This window comes from Mirounga angustirostris, unplaced genomic scaffold (assembly GCF_029215605.1).
Source record: "Mirounga angustirostris isolate CCGP_5_RB_7025 unplaced genomic scaffold, mMirAng1.0.hap1 SCAF_6, whole genome shotgun sequence".
Classification (NCBI taxonomy): Eukaryota; Metazoa; Chordata; class Mammalia; order Carnivora; family Phocidae; genus Mirounga; species Mirounga angustirostris.
Genome location: NW_026991714.1, coordinates 153740412 through 153754854, shown reverse-complemented (window position 1 = coordinate 153754854; position 14443 = coordinate 153740412). Strand labels below are relative to the sequence as shown.

The 14443-nt window shown below is 62.5% G+C and overlaps 1 protein-coding gene across 5 annotated transcripts in view; it reads left to right on the top strand.

Moving 5' to 3' along the window:
• Nucleotides 1–13741, top strand: part of STK32C (serine/threonine kinase 32C) — a 71301-nt gene extending 57560 nt beyond the window's left edge. For all 5 annotated transcript variants that reach the window (XM_045879104.1, XM_064595482.1, XM_045879105.3 and 2 more), the window contains 10 exons: nt 1232–1383; nt 3772–3945; nt 4850–4887; nt 4989–5078; nt 5326–5429; nt 5929–6045; nt 7268–7393; nt 7478–7609; nt 12123–12190; nt 13082–13741. In XM_045879104.1, coding sequence (XP_045735060.1) covers nt 1232–1383; nt 3772–3945; nt 4850–4887; nt 4989–5078; nt 5326–5429; nt 5929–6045; nt 7268–7393; nt 7478–7609; nt 12123–12190; nt 13082–13220 — 1140 coding nt within the window. In that variant the 3' untranslated portion in view covers nt 13221–13741. The remainder of the gene's footprint in view (nt 1–1231; nt 1384–3771; nt 3946–4849; nt 4888–4988; nt 5079–5325; nt 5430–5928; nt 6046–7267; nt 7394–7477; nt 7610–12122; nt 12191–13081) is intronic.
• Nucleotides 13742–14443: the final 702 nt, after the last annotated feature.

Below are 14443 nucleotides of genomic sequence, written 5' to 3'. Positions count from 1 at the left end.
TCGGCACTCGGGCTACAGCTGCTCAGCTGTTGCGTCCGCAGCCCAAAGCCAACGGTCACCCATCGCCTGCCCGCCAGACACCCATACTCCGTTCCCGTTTCTGCCTGCGTCCGGGACCTCGCCTCCACATCATGCATTCAATGCCGGAGCCTTGGGTTTTGCTTGGCATTATAAAAAAGGTCACACGTCATTAAAAGTCTTTATAAAAGTTGTTTCCGTGGCTGCGTGGTATTTCACGGAGCTCACTTGCCCATGTCTGTAAGGTTGTTGGAAGTCAAGGTTGCTTGAAAGTCTGTTATTAGCAGTTTGTTCAACTATGATGAACATCTTCTGAAAAAAGCACCTTCATTTCTTAGGATGCATTCCTGGTGAGGGAATGTGGGCTTCCCCCACACGGGCTGGATCCCGGGGGTTTGGCCTGAGACTCTGATGCTCACTGACACTTCTGGTCAGGGCCAACCTGCCTTTGGGTGAGGCGCCGGGGACAGCCTCCCACCCACCTCAAGTTCTAGAATCTTCCACTTCCTCCCGTTCTTTCCCACCCCCCACCCCACCCTGGCTCCTGTGGCTTGGAGATCTGAAGCCCGAAGGCGAGGGGACCCTCACATGTGGCTTGGGTTATCTGTCCCTGAGTGGTCTCTCTACAACCTAAATGGGGGACATGGCATTGCCCCCCCTCCCCCAGCCCACGATTTTGTGCATTAGCCCCGCTTCCTTCTGGAGACCTTCGTCCCTGGCTCTGACTGATGCCCCTTGGCCACCCGGGCTTGCCCCAGCCAAGTCTGTGTGCTTCTTGTGTCTCTCCGTCCCAAACGTGTAAGCACCATCAACAGAGCTAACTGACTTTGCAGTTCAGTGCCCCAGGGGGTTGGCATTTAAGAGCCATGCAAGGACTCCCCTGTCGTCACAGGAGGGTCCCTGTTGCGATGGGGATGGTGGCCGAGGGTTGATGAGGACAGCAGCTCTTGCACATGGGGCCTTCCCGGTGCAGGACTCTGGCTGAGGGGGTCTTCCTCAACCTCCCCCCACAGCCTGCCAAGTCAGCGGCTGCTCCGAGCCCCAGGAAGGGGTGCCAGATCACCGCTGGGGAAGGGCCGGGGCCCCAGCGCTATACTCTTGGCTGGGTCCTGCCCCACCAAAGACATCCAGTCGTTTCCGGGTCGCGTCTACAGCGGGCAGGGTGGGGGGTGAGGGTGGTGGCATCGACGTGGACATTCCGTCTGCCCTCCAGGTGTGCATCGTGCAGAAGCGGGACACAGAGAAGATGTACGCCATGAAGTACATGAACAAGCAGCAGTGCATCGAGCGGGATGAGGTGCGCAACGTGTTCCGGGAGCTGGAGATCCTGCAGGAGATCGAACACGTCTTCCTGGTGAACCTGTGGTGGGTGACCTGCCACCACCCTCCCCTGCCCCAGGGCCCTTCCCCGGTGCTCCCTCCTCCCTTGCCTTGGGGACACCCTGGCTCTCCAACCACTCAGCTTCTGGTTCCCCGGGGCCAGAGCTGTCCAGGTGTGCAGGGCGCACCATGTCAACGCAGGTCTCCCCACCCACGGAAGGGCCAGGTTTTCCCGCAAAGAGGCCTGTGGCCCAAGGAGTTTCTGCCACTAAGGCCAGTGGGGAGAGTATTGGGCGCCTGAGTTCTTCCATAGAATGGGCACCCAGACCAGCTCCTGGAGGGGAAGGAGCCCTTTACTGCAGTGAAATCACTGCCTCTTTCCTACGTGGGAGTCCTGTTGCACGAGGGTCCTCCCCGACACGAGGTCCTCACTGAATCCTCCCGGACAGCCCCCATCCTGGGGTCTGTGCTCCCTGATGGGCTTACTGACTGGGCGGCATTCCCAAGGGCCCTTGTGGGCATAGGAGCTCAAGCAGCTGGGAAGGCGTGCGGTGAATGGGTTCTGGTCCTGGTAGTGCCGCCTCGGGACGATTGAAACATCCCCCCAAGTATGAGCGGGGGGTCCGTCAGCCGAACGTGGAGGGAGAGGCAGCCCCACCAGCATCTGGGGACAGAAAGGTGGGACAGGGCATTGTTGAGAGCGACCTGGTGCTAGCTCCTCCGGGGACACACTCGGGGCTGAAGACCCCCCTTTGGTTATTCACCTGGGGCGACCACAGGTGCAGGAGGTCCTTCAACGTGACCAGCAGGCCGCAGCCAGCTCCGCGAGTCAGAACCCGGGGTCCTGCCTGGTTGTAACACAGGAGGAAGAGTTGGCTGTGCCACAGGGGGCGTGGCCTTGCCCAGGTGCTGAGCCAGGCCTGCAGGGCAGTGGGGCCCGGGGCTGCCCAGGCCTCCTCCGGCTCCTCACCCCCGGATGCGGCCCCTGACTTCCCTTGCTGTGGCTCCACAGCCCTACAATTGTCTAGTCTCTGTGCGAGCACAGGTGAGCAGGGCCACACCGCATCATTGTGCTCCATGGTGGCGTTTTCAGCATCCTGGGACAGTGGTTCTAAAGCTGGAGGCATCCAAGCACCCCTTAAACCTGCCCTCTCTGCCTGATGGCCAGGGAGGGTCAGAGCCCTTGTCCTCAAAGGTGGTGACTGCTCCGCTAGGGTGGTAGTTCAGTGCGGTGTAAACGACCTGCTTGCAGCCTCACAGGAATGGGTTGCTATCTGTGGTTGACCCTCAACCATGACACGGCATGGAGGCTTGTCAAGAAGGAAGGCCTGGGATTTCCCAACATGGGGGCTTTAGCTTCCCTCCCAGGCCGTCTGGGCCTCTCTTGGGGAGGCAGGGTGCCTAGTGGCCAGGACATGGGCTCCTGGGTTGAACTTGTCCACCCTGCCGCAGTCACCTCTTCAGTGGAAGAGAGGTCAGAGTGGTCCCCAGTGCAGAACAGGAGGTGCATCTATACAGGCAAAGTGCTCCACCCAGGTGAGGCAGGATGGGAGCCATCGTTACAGTTACTCCTCCCCTCCCGCCCTGCTGCAGCCAGGACCCCATCTGCACAGGCTGGCCTGCCTCCCACCATCCCAGGGCCGGGTAGCACAGGGCCGCTGCAGCTTCACCTTCCGTTGTGGGAGGCCATCTGCTCTCGTCCACTGCTCCCCAGGACTCATGACCTGTCCTGGAGCCTGGCATTCCAAGTCCCTTTGCTCTCTGGTCCCATATCCCCCTCCCCAGGCCACCTGTCCCTGAGATGAGGGCAGGGTGGCTTCTGGTGGGCAGGCAGAGGAATAGCACATAAAAAAGTCAATTCTTTGTAACGTCATTCTGAAAGAGCCAGTTGCTTAACAATAAGAGCTCCCTCTGAGAGCTCACAAAAGAAATTACAAAGTGGAAGGAGATCCTTAAACTGTTGTTTTGTTATTGCCATCATCATCACCATCACCATCACCACCATAATCACCATCACCACCATTGTTAGAAGCTGGTCCCTTGTGCAGCACTGCCTGAGCATTTTGCCTTGTGGTCTCCATTCCTTAACAATCCTCCAAGGCAGATGTTTTTATCCCCTTTTTAGAGAAGAGGAGCAGCAGGGAAATGGCCAAAAATGATGCTGTGTTCTCTCCACTGGTCACTCCCAGCATCTCTATTCCCCACTGGGCTGCCTCCCATCAGGACCGGCTGCTCTGTCCTTCCTGAGGGTCCTGGCTCAGAGCAGCTCCTGAGCACGGGCAGAGTCAGTGCCTTGGGCAGGGCCTTGCTCCTGGGGAGTGCCCGTGGGAGGTGGGGGTACCCAAGCCCTTAGATGGTTCATCAGGTGTGGCAGGAGCTGTGACCTCGGTTCCCCTGTCATGCGTGTGCCACGTTCTCCCCCGGTGCCCTCAGGTACTCCTTCCAGGACGAGGAGGACATGTTCATGGTGGTGGACCTGCTCCTGGGCGGGGACCTGCGCTACCACCTGCAGCAGAACGTCCAGTTCTCCGAGGACACGGTGAAGCTGTACATCTGCGAGATGGCGCTGGCCCTGGACTACCTGCGCAGCCAGCACATTATCCACAGGTGTGTGCACACCGGACAGCTGGGCCGCCTGCCTAGGCCAGTCCACCTGCAGAACTTGGACAGGCTCCTGCATGGGCTGCCCACCCCCTGGCCTGCAGACCGCCCTCAGGTGTAGCACCTGGGCCCATCAGCGCCTGGCTCCAGGCCAGCCCCACAGCTGTGCACCTGATGCCCCCCTGGGGGTGGGTCTTGTGCGAGCAGCCCCCGGCTAGCCAGGATGGGGGTCCCCTTCATCCGGTCTGTCCAGTTGTGGGATCCCGGCCACCACCTAGCAGAGGCCATTTGCTCATCTGCCATGCCCCTGGGGACTGAAACGAATTTTAACATTAGCTGAAAGCAAGTTAGGAAGATAAAGCTGTACCCGAGAACAAAACAAGCAAATGCATGTGGTGTATTATCAAGTTGGATGGGTGGGATCTCTGCATCTCTGCCCTGGGGGATTCTGTTATCTGGTTACGATTCAGGCACGAAACATTGACTGAGCACCTGGAAGTCAGGCAAGGTGAGGCCTGAGGCCAGCTGGTGGAAGGCAGAGACCCAGATCATCAATTCGGTGCAGCCCCAGGGCTCTGGGAGAGGGGCCAGCCTGGGGGTGCGGGTGAGGGGGCTCTGCATCTGTCCTCGGAGGCTCCAGCACCCCTGTGTCCCAGTGCATTCTCCCGGGTCTGTCTGGCCTCAACAGGTGGGGGGCTGGAGGCGTCCCCAGCCCCAAGACCAGGATAGCTAGTTTAACCTGGCTCCGTCAGAATGTTGCCAGGTGGCAACTTCTTAAGGCCCACTTGGGTCTCTGGGGCCTCTGCCTTGAGTGGGGAGGGGCCCTTGAGGGGACGCCCCACCCTGCCAGGGACTGCAAGGCACGAACGGGGCTCCTGGACCATCTCCCCATTTCCTGCTCCCTCAACAGGGACGTCAAACCCGACAACATCCTGCTGGATGAGCAAGGTGAGCCGAGGCTGTGTGAGGCTGGACGTGGGGGCGTGCGCCTCGCCCATGGGATGCGTCTCCAGCCCTTGGGACACTTGCATTGTCTTCTCTGCTCGCAGGGCATGCGCATCTGACCGACTTCAACATCGCCACCATCATAAAGGACGGGGAGCGGGCCACCGCACTAGCTGGGACCAAGCCGTACATGGGTGAGCCGAGGCCACGGGCCCACTGCTGGGCGTGCTGTGTCCGACCCAGGCCGGGGGGGGGAGGGGGGGCTCAGGTCACTCCCCTGAAGGCACAGGACGGTGTGGGACGGAGGCAGGCTGCTAAGCACAGCCAATTTGATCCCACAGCCCACACCAGGGGGAGGAGGGGCCCCCAGGCAGTTAGTGGAGGAGGGGGCCTGGGGCCTGTGGGTCCAGGATACTCAGCTACCTCTCCGTTCCTGGAAAGCTCCGGAGATCTTCCAGTCTTTCGTCAGTGGTGGGAGCGGCTATTCCTTCGAGGTGGACTGGTGGTCAGTGGGGGTGCTGGCCTACGAGCTGCTACGTGGATGGGTAAGGAGCTGGCCCCGGACCCTGAGCTGGCTGTGTCCCCCAGCGGTGGCCCGAGTGCCCAGGGAAGGATGAGGCTGCCCCCCCCATGGGTGCTCAGGGACAGCCGCCCGCTCCGTGGATGTATGCTTTCAGTGGAGCGTCTCCATGGAGAGAGACTGTCTGAGCAGGTGCAGGAGTGGAAGCCCCCGAGGGTCCCCTGGGGCCGTGGGCAGGTCAGAGACCTGTCAGCAGGTCGGCCTTCTTGGGACTTTCCTGTGGGGGTCATCCTGGTGGCCACCCCGTCATGGGGCCTCCGAGACCCTGCACCCTGAGCCACGCCGCCCACCCCTCCTGGCCTCAGGGCCCACCCACCCAGGCCCAGGCCTTCTCAGGGGTGACGTGCTTCCTTCCCGGCCCCGGGCTCCCCCTGGGAGCTGTGCCTGCGCTGGGGGTGGTCACCGCCGCAGGTGCCTCTGGGCGTGGGGGTGGGCACCTGGTGTAGCGCTGCCTCCCCCCCCAGAGGCCCTACGACATCCACTCCAGCAACGCCGTGGAGTCCCTGGTGCAGCTGTTCAGCACGGCGAGCGTGCAGTACGTGCCCACCTGGTCCAAGGGGATGGTAGGCCTGCTGCGGAAGGTGAGCCTCTCCCGTCGGAGGAAGGCCGCGCCCGCCCCCGACCCCCCCCCCCCCGCCCAGGCCCACGGCCCGTCCGGCCACAGGCTCTTTGCCGAGCACTGGTTGTGAGCTGAAGCCCACGTGCCCGTTGGCTCACCTAATCCCCACGATGATCACCCCATTTCACAGATGCCCAAACTGAGGCACAGGTCACCGTGTCAGGCGTGCTGGGGGGAGGGCACGTGTGGGCTGGGAGCCGGACCCACGCCGTGCTCCGGCCTCCTCTAGCCCGTCCTTGTGTCGGAGATGAGCTGGCCGCAGCTCCAGCAGCACCCAGAGAAGACCCCAGAGCCCCCTGCACCTCCCACGGCCTGAGCGTGCGGCTGCGGCAGCCCAGGGGACCGCAGCCTGGCAGGGACCTGGAGATGCTCTCCGAGCGTCTCCAGCCGGGGTGCAGGTCTGGGCTGGCCCCACCGCGCTCCACTCAGGGAGCCCCACGTGGAGCACACCGGTGCCTCCGGGCTCAGGACCGGGCGTGGGAGAGCCTGCTGGACACGCAAGGCTCAGCCGGCTCTGGCTCCCGGCCCACAGGGCCCTCCTCCACGTGCCCTCACCCCTGCGGGAGACCTTCGCCCTGGAATGATAGCCGAGCAGCCGGAGGCCTCTCCCGGGCCCCAGGGGGCTCTCCACCCAGTCTCTGCTGACAGTTCTGCCCACACCTGCCCAGGTGGTTCCCGCAGTGAGGCCTTGGCCCCCAGAGACCCAAACAGGGAGCGGGGACCATCCATGCGCCAAGCCTCACGCCTTGGGGAAGCCTCAGATAGGTCTACCTCCTTTCCTCTAAGAGGAAGGACAGCATGTGGGGGGACACCCAGCCTGCGTGACCTGGTCACACAGGGCGCCCTGGGGCTCCCTAGGGGCTGTGCCCAGGACCTTGTGGCCCTCCCTGCAGCTAGCCAGGCTGAGGCTGCCGCCTGCTGGTGAATTGCAGTAGAATGTCCCTGGGCACCCCACATGCCCTCTGCTGGCCTCTGCTGGCCTTGGGTTCCAGGGGCTTGGCCAGGTTGTCCCCTTGGCCACATTACTGGACTGACCCGAGGTAGATGCCCCCTTTCCTTGCCTGACCCTTGAGATCCTTGTAGTGAGGCCTCCCTGGGGTACCCTGGCCCCAGGTCAGGCGGTCAGCTCTGTGCACCAGGATCGTGCTGGGCCTGGGCACCGTCTGACGTGGGCCCCGTTCCAGCTCCTCACTGTGGACCCCAAGCACCGAGTGTCCAGCCTGCAGGACATGCAGGCAGCCCCGTCACTGGCCGGCGTGCTGTGGCAGGACCTGAGTGAGAAGAAGGTGGCGCCAGGCTTCGTGCCCAATGTAAGCCTGGCAGGCGATGGGCAGCGGCTCTGGGCAGGTGTGGGCCCACCGGCAGGCAGGGCTGAGCTTCCTGTCCCCCCACAGAAAGGCCGCCTTCACTGCGACCCCACCTTCGAGCTGGAGGAGATGATCCTGGAGTCCAGGCCTTTGCACAAGAAGAAGAAGCGGCTGGCCAAGAACAGGTCCCGGGACAGCAGCAGGGACAGCTCGCAGTCGGTGAGTGACGGGCCTGGTGCGGGGTCCTCCCTGCCTTACCCTGATCTGAGGGCCCCCCCCGACCTGAGCCCCGCTCGTCCTTCTCCTACGCAGGTGACATCCCTCCCGTTCTGGCTGTGGTGCTCGGGCTGGGGACGCATCATGCCCAGCTCTGCTCCCGGGTCTCCCACACTCTCCCTGTGTGTGTCTCCTCTTACAGGGACACCCTAACCCCAGATGACCCTCTCCTGACTCTGTCACATTCCAGGGAGCTGCAGGGTAGGATGTCAGTCTGGGAGGGACACAGTGTAACCCACAGCAACCCCTCTCCTGCCCCAGGAGGGTGGGGGCGCTCCTGGGGAGCTCAGGCTGTGGGCATGGGATCAATCCTGCACCTGTCCCCCGGGGAACAGCTGGTACTCAGAAGCACCTGGAGGTACAGGGGTCACAGTGGTGACCCTGTAAGCCACTGGTGACCCCCTTCCACCCCTGGACCCGTCTGAGCTGGCGGAGGCCCCCAGCCCAGTGTCACCTCCTCACACCTGCTCCCCTGCACAGGGTCAGGTGGGAGGTGGGTGTCGCCCCCTGCAGGGCTGCAGGTTTGCGGGCATTCCTGGGGTGCCTGGATCCTGGGGAGCAGTGGGGCCCGGCATCTGGTGGCGGCCCCTGGTGTGCGGAGCTGGAATTGCAGGTGTGGCCCCGCCCATTTCCAGGTGGGCTGTTTTGCTGTGGCTGTGGGGTGGGCACTGTGAGCCCCTCCGCGGAAGCAGGCGAGCCACGCTCCTTGGTCCTGCGGGGATTGCTAAGAGTCGTGTGCGTGTCCTGAGGCAAGGGCCTTATCAGAGGCGCTGCAAGCATTCTGTTCTGTGGGTTTTCTCTTTGCGGGAGGTGTTGTTCGCGGAGGCGTTGGACTTTGGTGAAGCACGGGGTGTCCACTTCTGCTCTCTCGTTCCTCCTTCTGGCATCTTACCTAAGAGACCGCTGCCTGACCGAAGGCCACGAAGATTCACTTCTGCCTTTTCTTCTAAATGTTGTGTAGTTTTACCTCTGGGGTCCGCTTTGGTTCATTTTTACGGATAGCGTCAGGTTGGGGTCCAGGGTCGAAATTTTGCATGTGGATGCACTCGTTCAAGCGCTGTTTGTTGTAAAGACCTTTCTTTTCCCATTGAACGGCTTGGCATCCTTTTCAAACATTAATCCGCCAAAAGTAAGGGCTTATTTATGGACTTGCGATCCTACCCCATTGATCTGTCCGTCTTCCTCGTGCCAGCCCCGCACTGTCCTGATGGCTGTAACTTTGTAGTACGCTTTGAGATCAGGAACCGTGAGTCCTGCGCTTTGTTCTCTTTCAAGATCGCTCGGCTGCTTTGGGTCCCTTGCGTTTTCGGTGAATTGCAGGAGGTTTGGGAAGTGTATCTGAGCTGCTTCCCGGGTCTGTTTTTGGCTAGAAGTGGAGCCTGGCCGCAGGCTCCGCGGACGACAGCTGGGGTCCGCTCTGTGGTCACAGCTGGGGTATCAGTGCTCATTAAGGCCCCACAGACGTCTGCCTGGAGACAGGGATTCATCCAAAGGGTTTATTCAGGAAATACGCCCCGGGGGGTGGATGTCAAAGTCCCGTGGACAGCGGCTTCAGCCTGACCCTCCAGGGACCCTGGCGTGTCGGCCACACTTCGAGGATGCTGGCTTTCATCTCCCAGCCCCCACGGCCATCAGCTACGGGGCAGGAGGGACATGCGTTCTGCGGCCTTCCGACCATGTGTGTGTTGGCCGAGGGCCAAATGGTGCAAGTGTGGGCGTTGGAAGGAGAGCGCCCAGAGCAGGACGGACGCACAGACACAGCACAAGGCTTCCTGCCGACGCACGCGACGCAGCCATGGAAGGGGGTGCTCTGTGCACCCCGTGGTGTGTGCGGCCCACCTCGGTACCACCTGCTCCCACCGTGCCCTGGATAGTTCTGGAACCAGCCTCAGGCTTCCTGCGAAAACCAACATGAGCACGGTTAGCAGGACGGACCACAGCCCTGGCCGCTCCCGCCCTCCATGTCCCTTCATGTACCTCCCCACCCGCACCTGCTCCTCTGGGGGTCTGTGTGTCAGTCGCTCCCCTCCTGGCGTGACGCGGACCCTCGCCCGAGAGCTCAGAGCCCTGGGCGCATCGTTTCTCAGGCGGGAGTGTGTGCACTCGTCCATTTATTATCAGCAGGAGCCCTGTCCCTGATGGTGGAGGCGGTCACCTGGCCAGGGTGGTGGCTCCTCTGGGGAGGCCAAGGTGGCAGGGCAGTGACTGCAGAGGACAGAGTTGCACATGCCGGGTGCTGGCCTCCAGTCTTCAGTGGGCGCTGACCACCAGTGTGAGGAGCTTCGGGCTGGGGGCGCCTGGAGCCCACTCAGGGCCGGGCACAGTTCGCCTGATCCCCCCACCGTGGCCGCGTGTGGACAAGGACATCTGGAGGACGTGCCGCCTCCTGCCCCCCATCTAGTTACCATCACCACCAGCATGGCGCAGGACCGCGAACGTCAGACGAGCGAGGCTCTTTCTGGCTCCATCGTGACAGGGACCGGGAGGGTAAGCCGGCCTTGGGCCAAGGCCACGGAAGTGCCACGGTCCACCTCGGGTGACTGCAGTCCGGTCCTCGTCCTTCCTGTGGGGGGCACAGAGAGGACGCCTCCGTCCACCCGGAGGCCGCGAGCCACACCCCAGAGCTACGCGTAACCGGTGCGGCAAAAGGACCCTGCCTCCCGCTCAGCCGCTGCGCCTGGAGCGGCCGCGGGGTCACGTGTGCTGTGGCCCCCGCCGTCTGCCACAAGCCAGGGGCCGGGCCTGCCAAGGGGCAGGAAGAGAACAGGGAGCGGCGTCCCTGTGCCCTGAATGTTCGAAGGCAAAGGTGCAGACTTGAAGTCGTGGACTGCCGTTCCGCCGCAGACGCGGGCTTGTGATTTATCAGGACCAGGCTGCTTTGTTGGGTCAGGGAGCAGGACCTTCTCTTCCACCACAGAAGCTGCTCCCCACGGCCGCGAGGCTCTGCCGGATGCCACGAGTGCACCTTGTTGGTGCCTTCGGCGGCTGGCGGCGGGGCGACAGCCACGCGGTGGGGCTGGGGTCACCGCCCCGGTGAGGTGGGCGTGGCCAGGTGTCCCAGCAGACCCTGCATCCAACCGACCTCCGAAGGCCGGCATTCCCCCTTCCCCAGGTGTGCTCAGGGGTACGCTCGGGAAATGACTGTGATTTCCCATCAAGGTTGCTGATGACAGCCTTCTGCTCTCGTACCTTTGATCTCACTGCCTATGTGCGAGCGCGTGCGTGCGCATGCGCGTGTCTGAGCACTCGCTGTCCACCTCTCCGACCCCCAGGGGCAGTCTGTGACCCGTCGGACATCACTGGATCCCGGGGCTGGAGGTGACCTGCTTGTCACTGCAAACCCACTGCCGTGACCCTGGTTACTCCCACCTGGTTAGGTCCGGCTAAGTTAGGTCCAGGCTTCTGCCGTTCCCACATGCCATCATCACCATGGTTTCTAGAAAACAGGCAGCGCTGAGCTGCCCCATGGTGCCGTGACCCTCACCAGCTCATTCCTTAGCACCTTGCTGAAAGGAATGTCCTTTGGGGCCTCCAGGAGAACATGGTCATCTGAAGGGTCCTTGGTTCTTGACTCTTTTGAGTCTGTCGACCCATTCTAGCTGCCCACTTCTCTTGAGACTGAGCTCCCCTCAGCACTGGCCCCAGGCTGTTCTGGAATTTTCTAGGCCATCATGTCTTCCAAGTTTCCAGGAGCCTCCCTGCAGCTTATTAGACCCCACTTCAGGGGTCTTGCCAGGGAATGAGCTCCCCGGTCATGAGAGGATGCCTCATGCAACTGCATAGCCCACACCCCGCCCTCCCACAGCCCTCGGGTGCTCACCCAGGCTGTCCTCCCACAGCAGGGAGCGGCTTTCTGACCGTAGCAGGTCCCACACTGGCCGTGCTGCTGGTGACCAGGACTGTTCAGAGGCCAGGAGGGCAGGTGGAAGCAGATCTGGGGGAGCTGCTCTGTGCCACTTGCAGGAGCCTGGAGAGGTGCTGCTCTCCTCCCGTGGCAGGGGGGCCTCTTGCAGGCTGGAAGGTGCGGGCACATCGCGGGGCTAATGTGCCCACCCATGTCCACTCAGAGGCCCTCCCAGGTTCCGGGGTCCAGCTCCCTCCTTCCCACAGCCTTGGCTTTGGTGCAAGGAGGGGAGGGAGTGAAGCCAGGTGTGGTTTCTGGCCAAGTTTCATCCTGCAGACACTGTCTCCGTGTCAGCACCCACCCTGAGGCAGGAGCTTCCAACCTGGGCATCCTTTGGTCGCTGGCTAAGGTCACCCAGGAGATGCAAAGCCCCAGATGCTCTGGCTGCCCGGGCAGTTCCTCCAGCAGCCTGAAAGCAGGTCTCCAAAGAAAGCCTCAGGTGCAGGCCACAGGAGAGGTGGGGAGGGAGGCAAGCTCAGGAACCCCCTGAGGGGATGCGAGGGAGCCTCAGAGCATCCACTATACTCATCGGTATGTTTTTCTGACTAATAGGAGAATGACTACCTTCAGGACTGCCTTGATGCCATCCAGCAAGACTTTGTGATTTTTAACAGAGAAAAGTGAGTGTGTTGGGGGTGGGCAGCGGCGGGCAGGGAGGAGGTTGAGGCTCTCTGGGCCACACAGGTCCTGAGCCCCAGCAGCCACGAGGCATCAGGGGGCTTGGGAAGTGGACTCCCACCCTCCTGGGGCCTTAGGGCAGCAGCCCTAGGGGCAGAGGGTGGGAGGCCCCAGCTCAGGCTTGTGCAGGAGGGCTCCTTGGGAACTTTCAGTTCTATATGGGGGGTCTAACTGCCAGAATCTCCTGGGGAGACCCTCGGTGCTCTGCCCAGACGGGCCGATGACTCGCGGTCCTGCAGAGTCGCATGAACTGCTACCCCTCATGCATTCCATAAACCCTTACCGAGTGCCAGGGACTGTGGGGCAGGAAGACATGACAAGCCACAGATCGCTAACACCTGCTGCAGGGGAGGGAGGAAGCCCAGCACAGTGGGCCCAGGAGAGGAGTGGCAAGGTGAGGCACGGAGGGCTTCCTGGAGGAGGCAGCTCTGAGCTCTGTCCTGCCTCAGTGACCAGGACAATGTGTGGGCACTGGTTTAGGGCACTGGCTTCCATCCTGGAGGTCAGAGGCCTGAGTGAGAACTGACTCGGTCAAGCTCTCTGCAAAGCTTTGTTCCAAAATTGCTGATGCACAGGAATGCACTTAAACTAGGTGTCCTCAGCTTCTGGCTCACCAGCCCCACTGCTCGAGCCTGGGGCCTCAGTGGTCACACAGGGCGCTGCTGGGCTGGACATCGCTCTCAGCTCCCCGTGGCGCCTGCAGGGACATGAGGTCCAGCAGTGTTCCCGGGGGACCCATCCCGTGAGTCCTCGGACAAGTTGGGTGCCGGCCAGAAGCGTCCGGGGGCTGCTGATGAGGCTGCAGAGAGCCCCTCCTTGTGTTTCCCCACCAGGCTGAAGAAGAGCCAGGACTCCACGAGCGAGCCCCTACCCGCCCCCGAGGCCGGGGATGCTGCGGAGGACCGGGAGGGGGCGCGCCCCGCGGGGCCCATGTGCGGCTCCATCTGCCCCTCCCGCCTCACTGAGAGTTAACGCCAGTTGCTTTGGAGACTCGGTCGGCCAGCAGGACAGGACAGGCGGCGGGCAGAGGCCCCACGTGGACGTTCCCAGCCAAGCAGCCCAGTTCCTCCCAGCACAGACCCGGCCGGTGGCCCCACTGCACCCTGGCCCTGATTTCCCTGGGACGGGCTGCCTGCCCACTGGCTCTCGTCAGCATAGGGCAACCGGAGGCTGTCAGTGTGGCCGAGGGGTGGGCAAGCAGGCTGGGTGCCCCCCTCCCCAGCGGCTCCGTTCCCGGCAATTGTGGCAGGAGGCCCATGGCCTCTCCTGGTGGCCCCCTGACCCACTCCCGGCAGTCACAGAGGTCCCAGCACCCCCAGCTGTACATATGGGCGCCGGCCCTGCTGTGGGCAGACGGACACCGTTCACGGGCTCCCTGGGAGCCACTCAGGCTTGTGCGTCCGGGGGAGGGGGAGATGAAGAGTGTTTTTATAGAGATACTTCTGCCGTGTTTCTGTAGATTTCTCACCTCTGAGCATCACGACGTAAGAGCTGCTCGGTGTCTGTGTTGTGTGTGTCGCGTGCCCGCAGCTGCGGGGTGCACAGGCCTGTCCGCGGGCCGGGCGGCTCCCACAGTCCCACGGCTGCGGTGGGGGCGCCCTGGGGGGGCGGGGCGGAGGCCGGGCCTGCCGCAGAACCAGAAGCAGCACCGCAGGTCCTGTGAGGAGCTGGCTGGCCCGGGCGGAGGAGGCAGGCTCGCTGCCCCACTTGCTGAGGGCCGGGCAGTGAGAAATGCAACCCCAGGTGCTCATGTGGGGACTCAGGGCTCCGGTCACCAGCGGGAAACCAGGGTCCAGGGAGGGCGGCTGCAGGATGCCCTGTGGGGGTGGTACCAACCCCCAGAGGAGGTTCTAGATGGAGACAGATCTGGTGATGTTGGAGATTGGAACAGGGAAAGAGGTTTACGGTTTTGCAAAAATATGTAAATCTTGGGCGCCCAGGTGGCTCAGCTGGTTAAGCGTCCGACTCTTGAGGTCAGCTCAAGTCTTGAGTTCAAGCCTGTTTCCTGCGTTGGCAGCAAGGATGTGGGTGTGGCCTGGCTCCGTGATCATGTCTCACCAGGACCCGGACACGGGCCCCAGCAGAGCCCCAGAAACCTGGCTGTGAGGTCACACTGACCCAACAGATCTGGGCTAGCAGGTACACGGGGACCACCAGGTTGGACCTTCAGGGGCTGCCCTGGACCATGGCAGCTT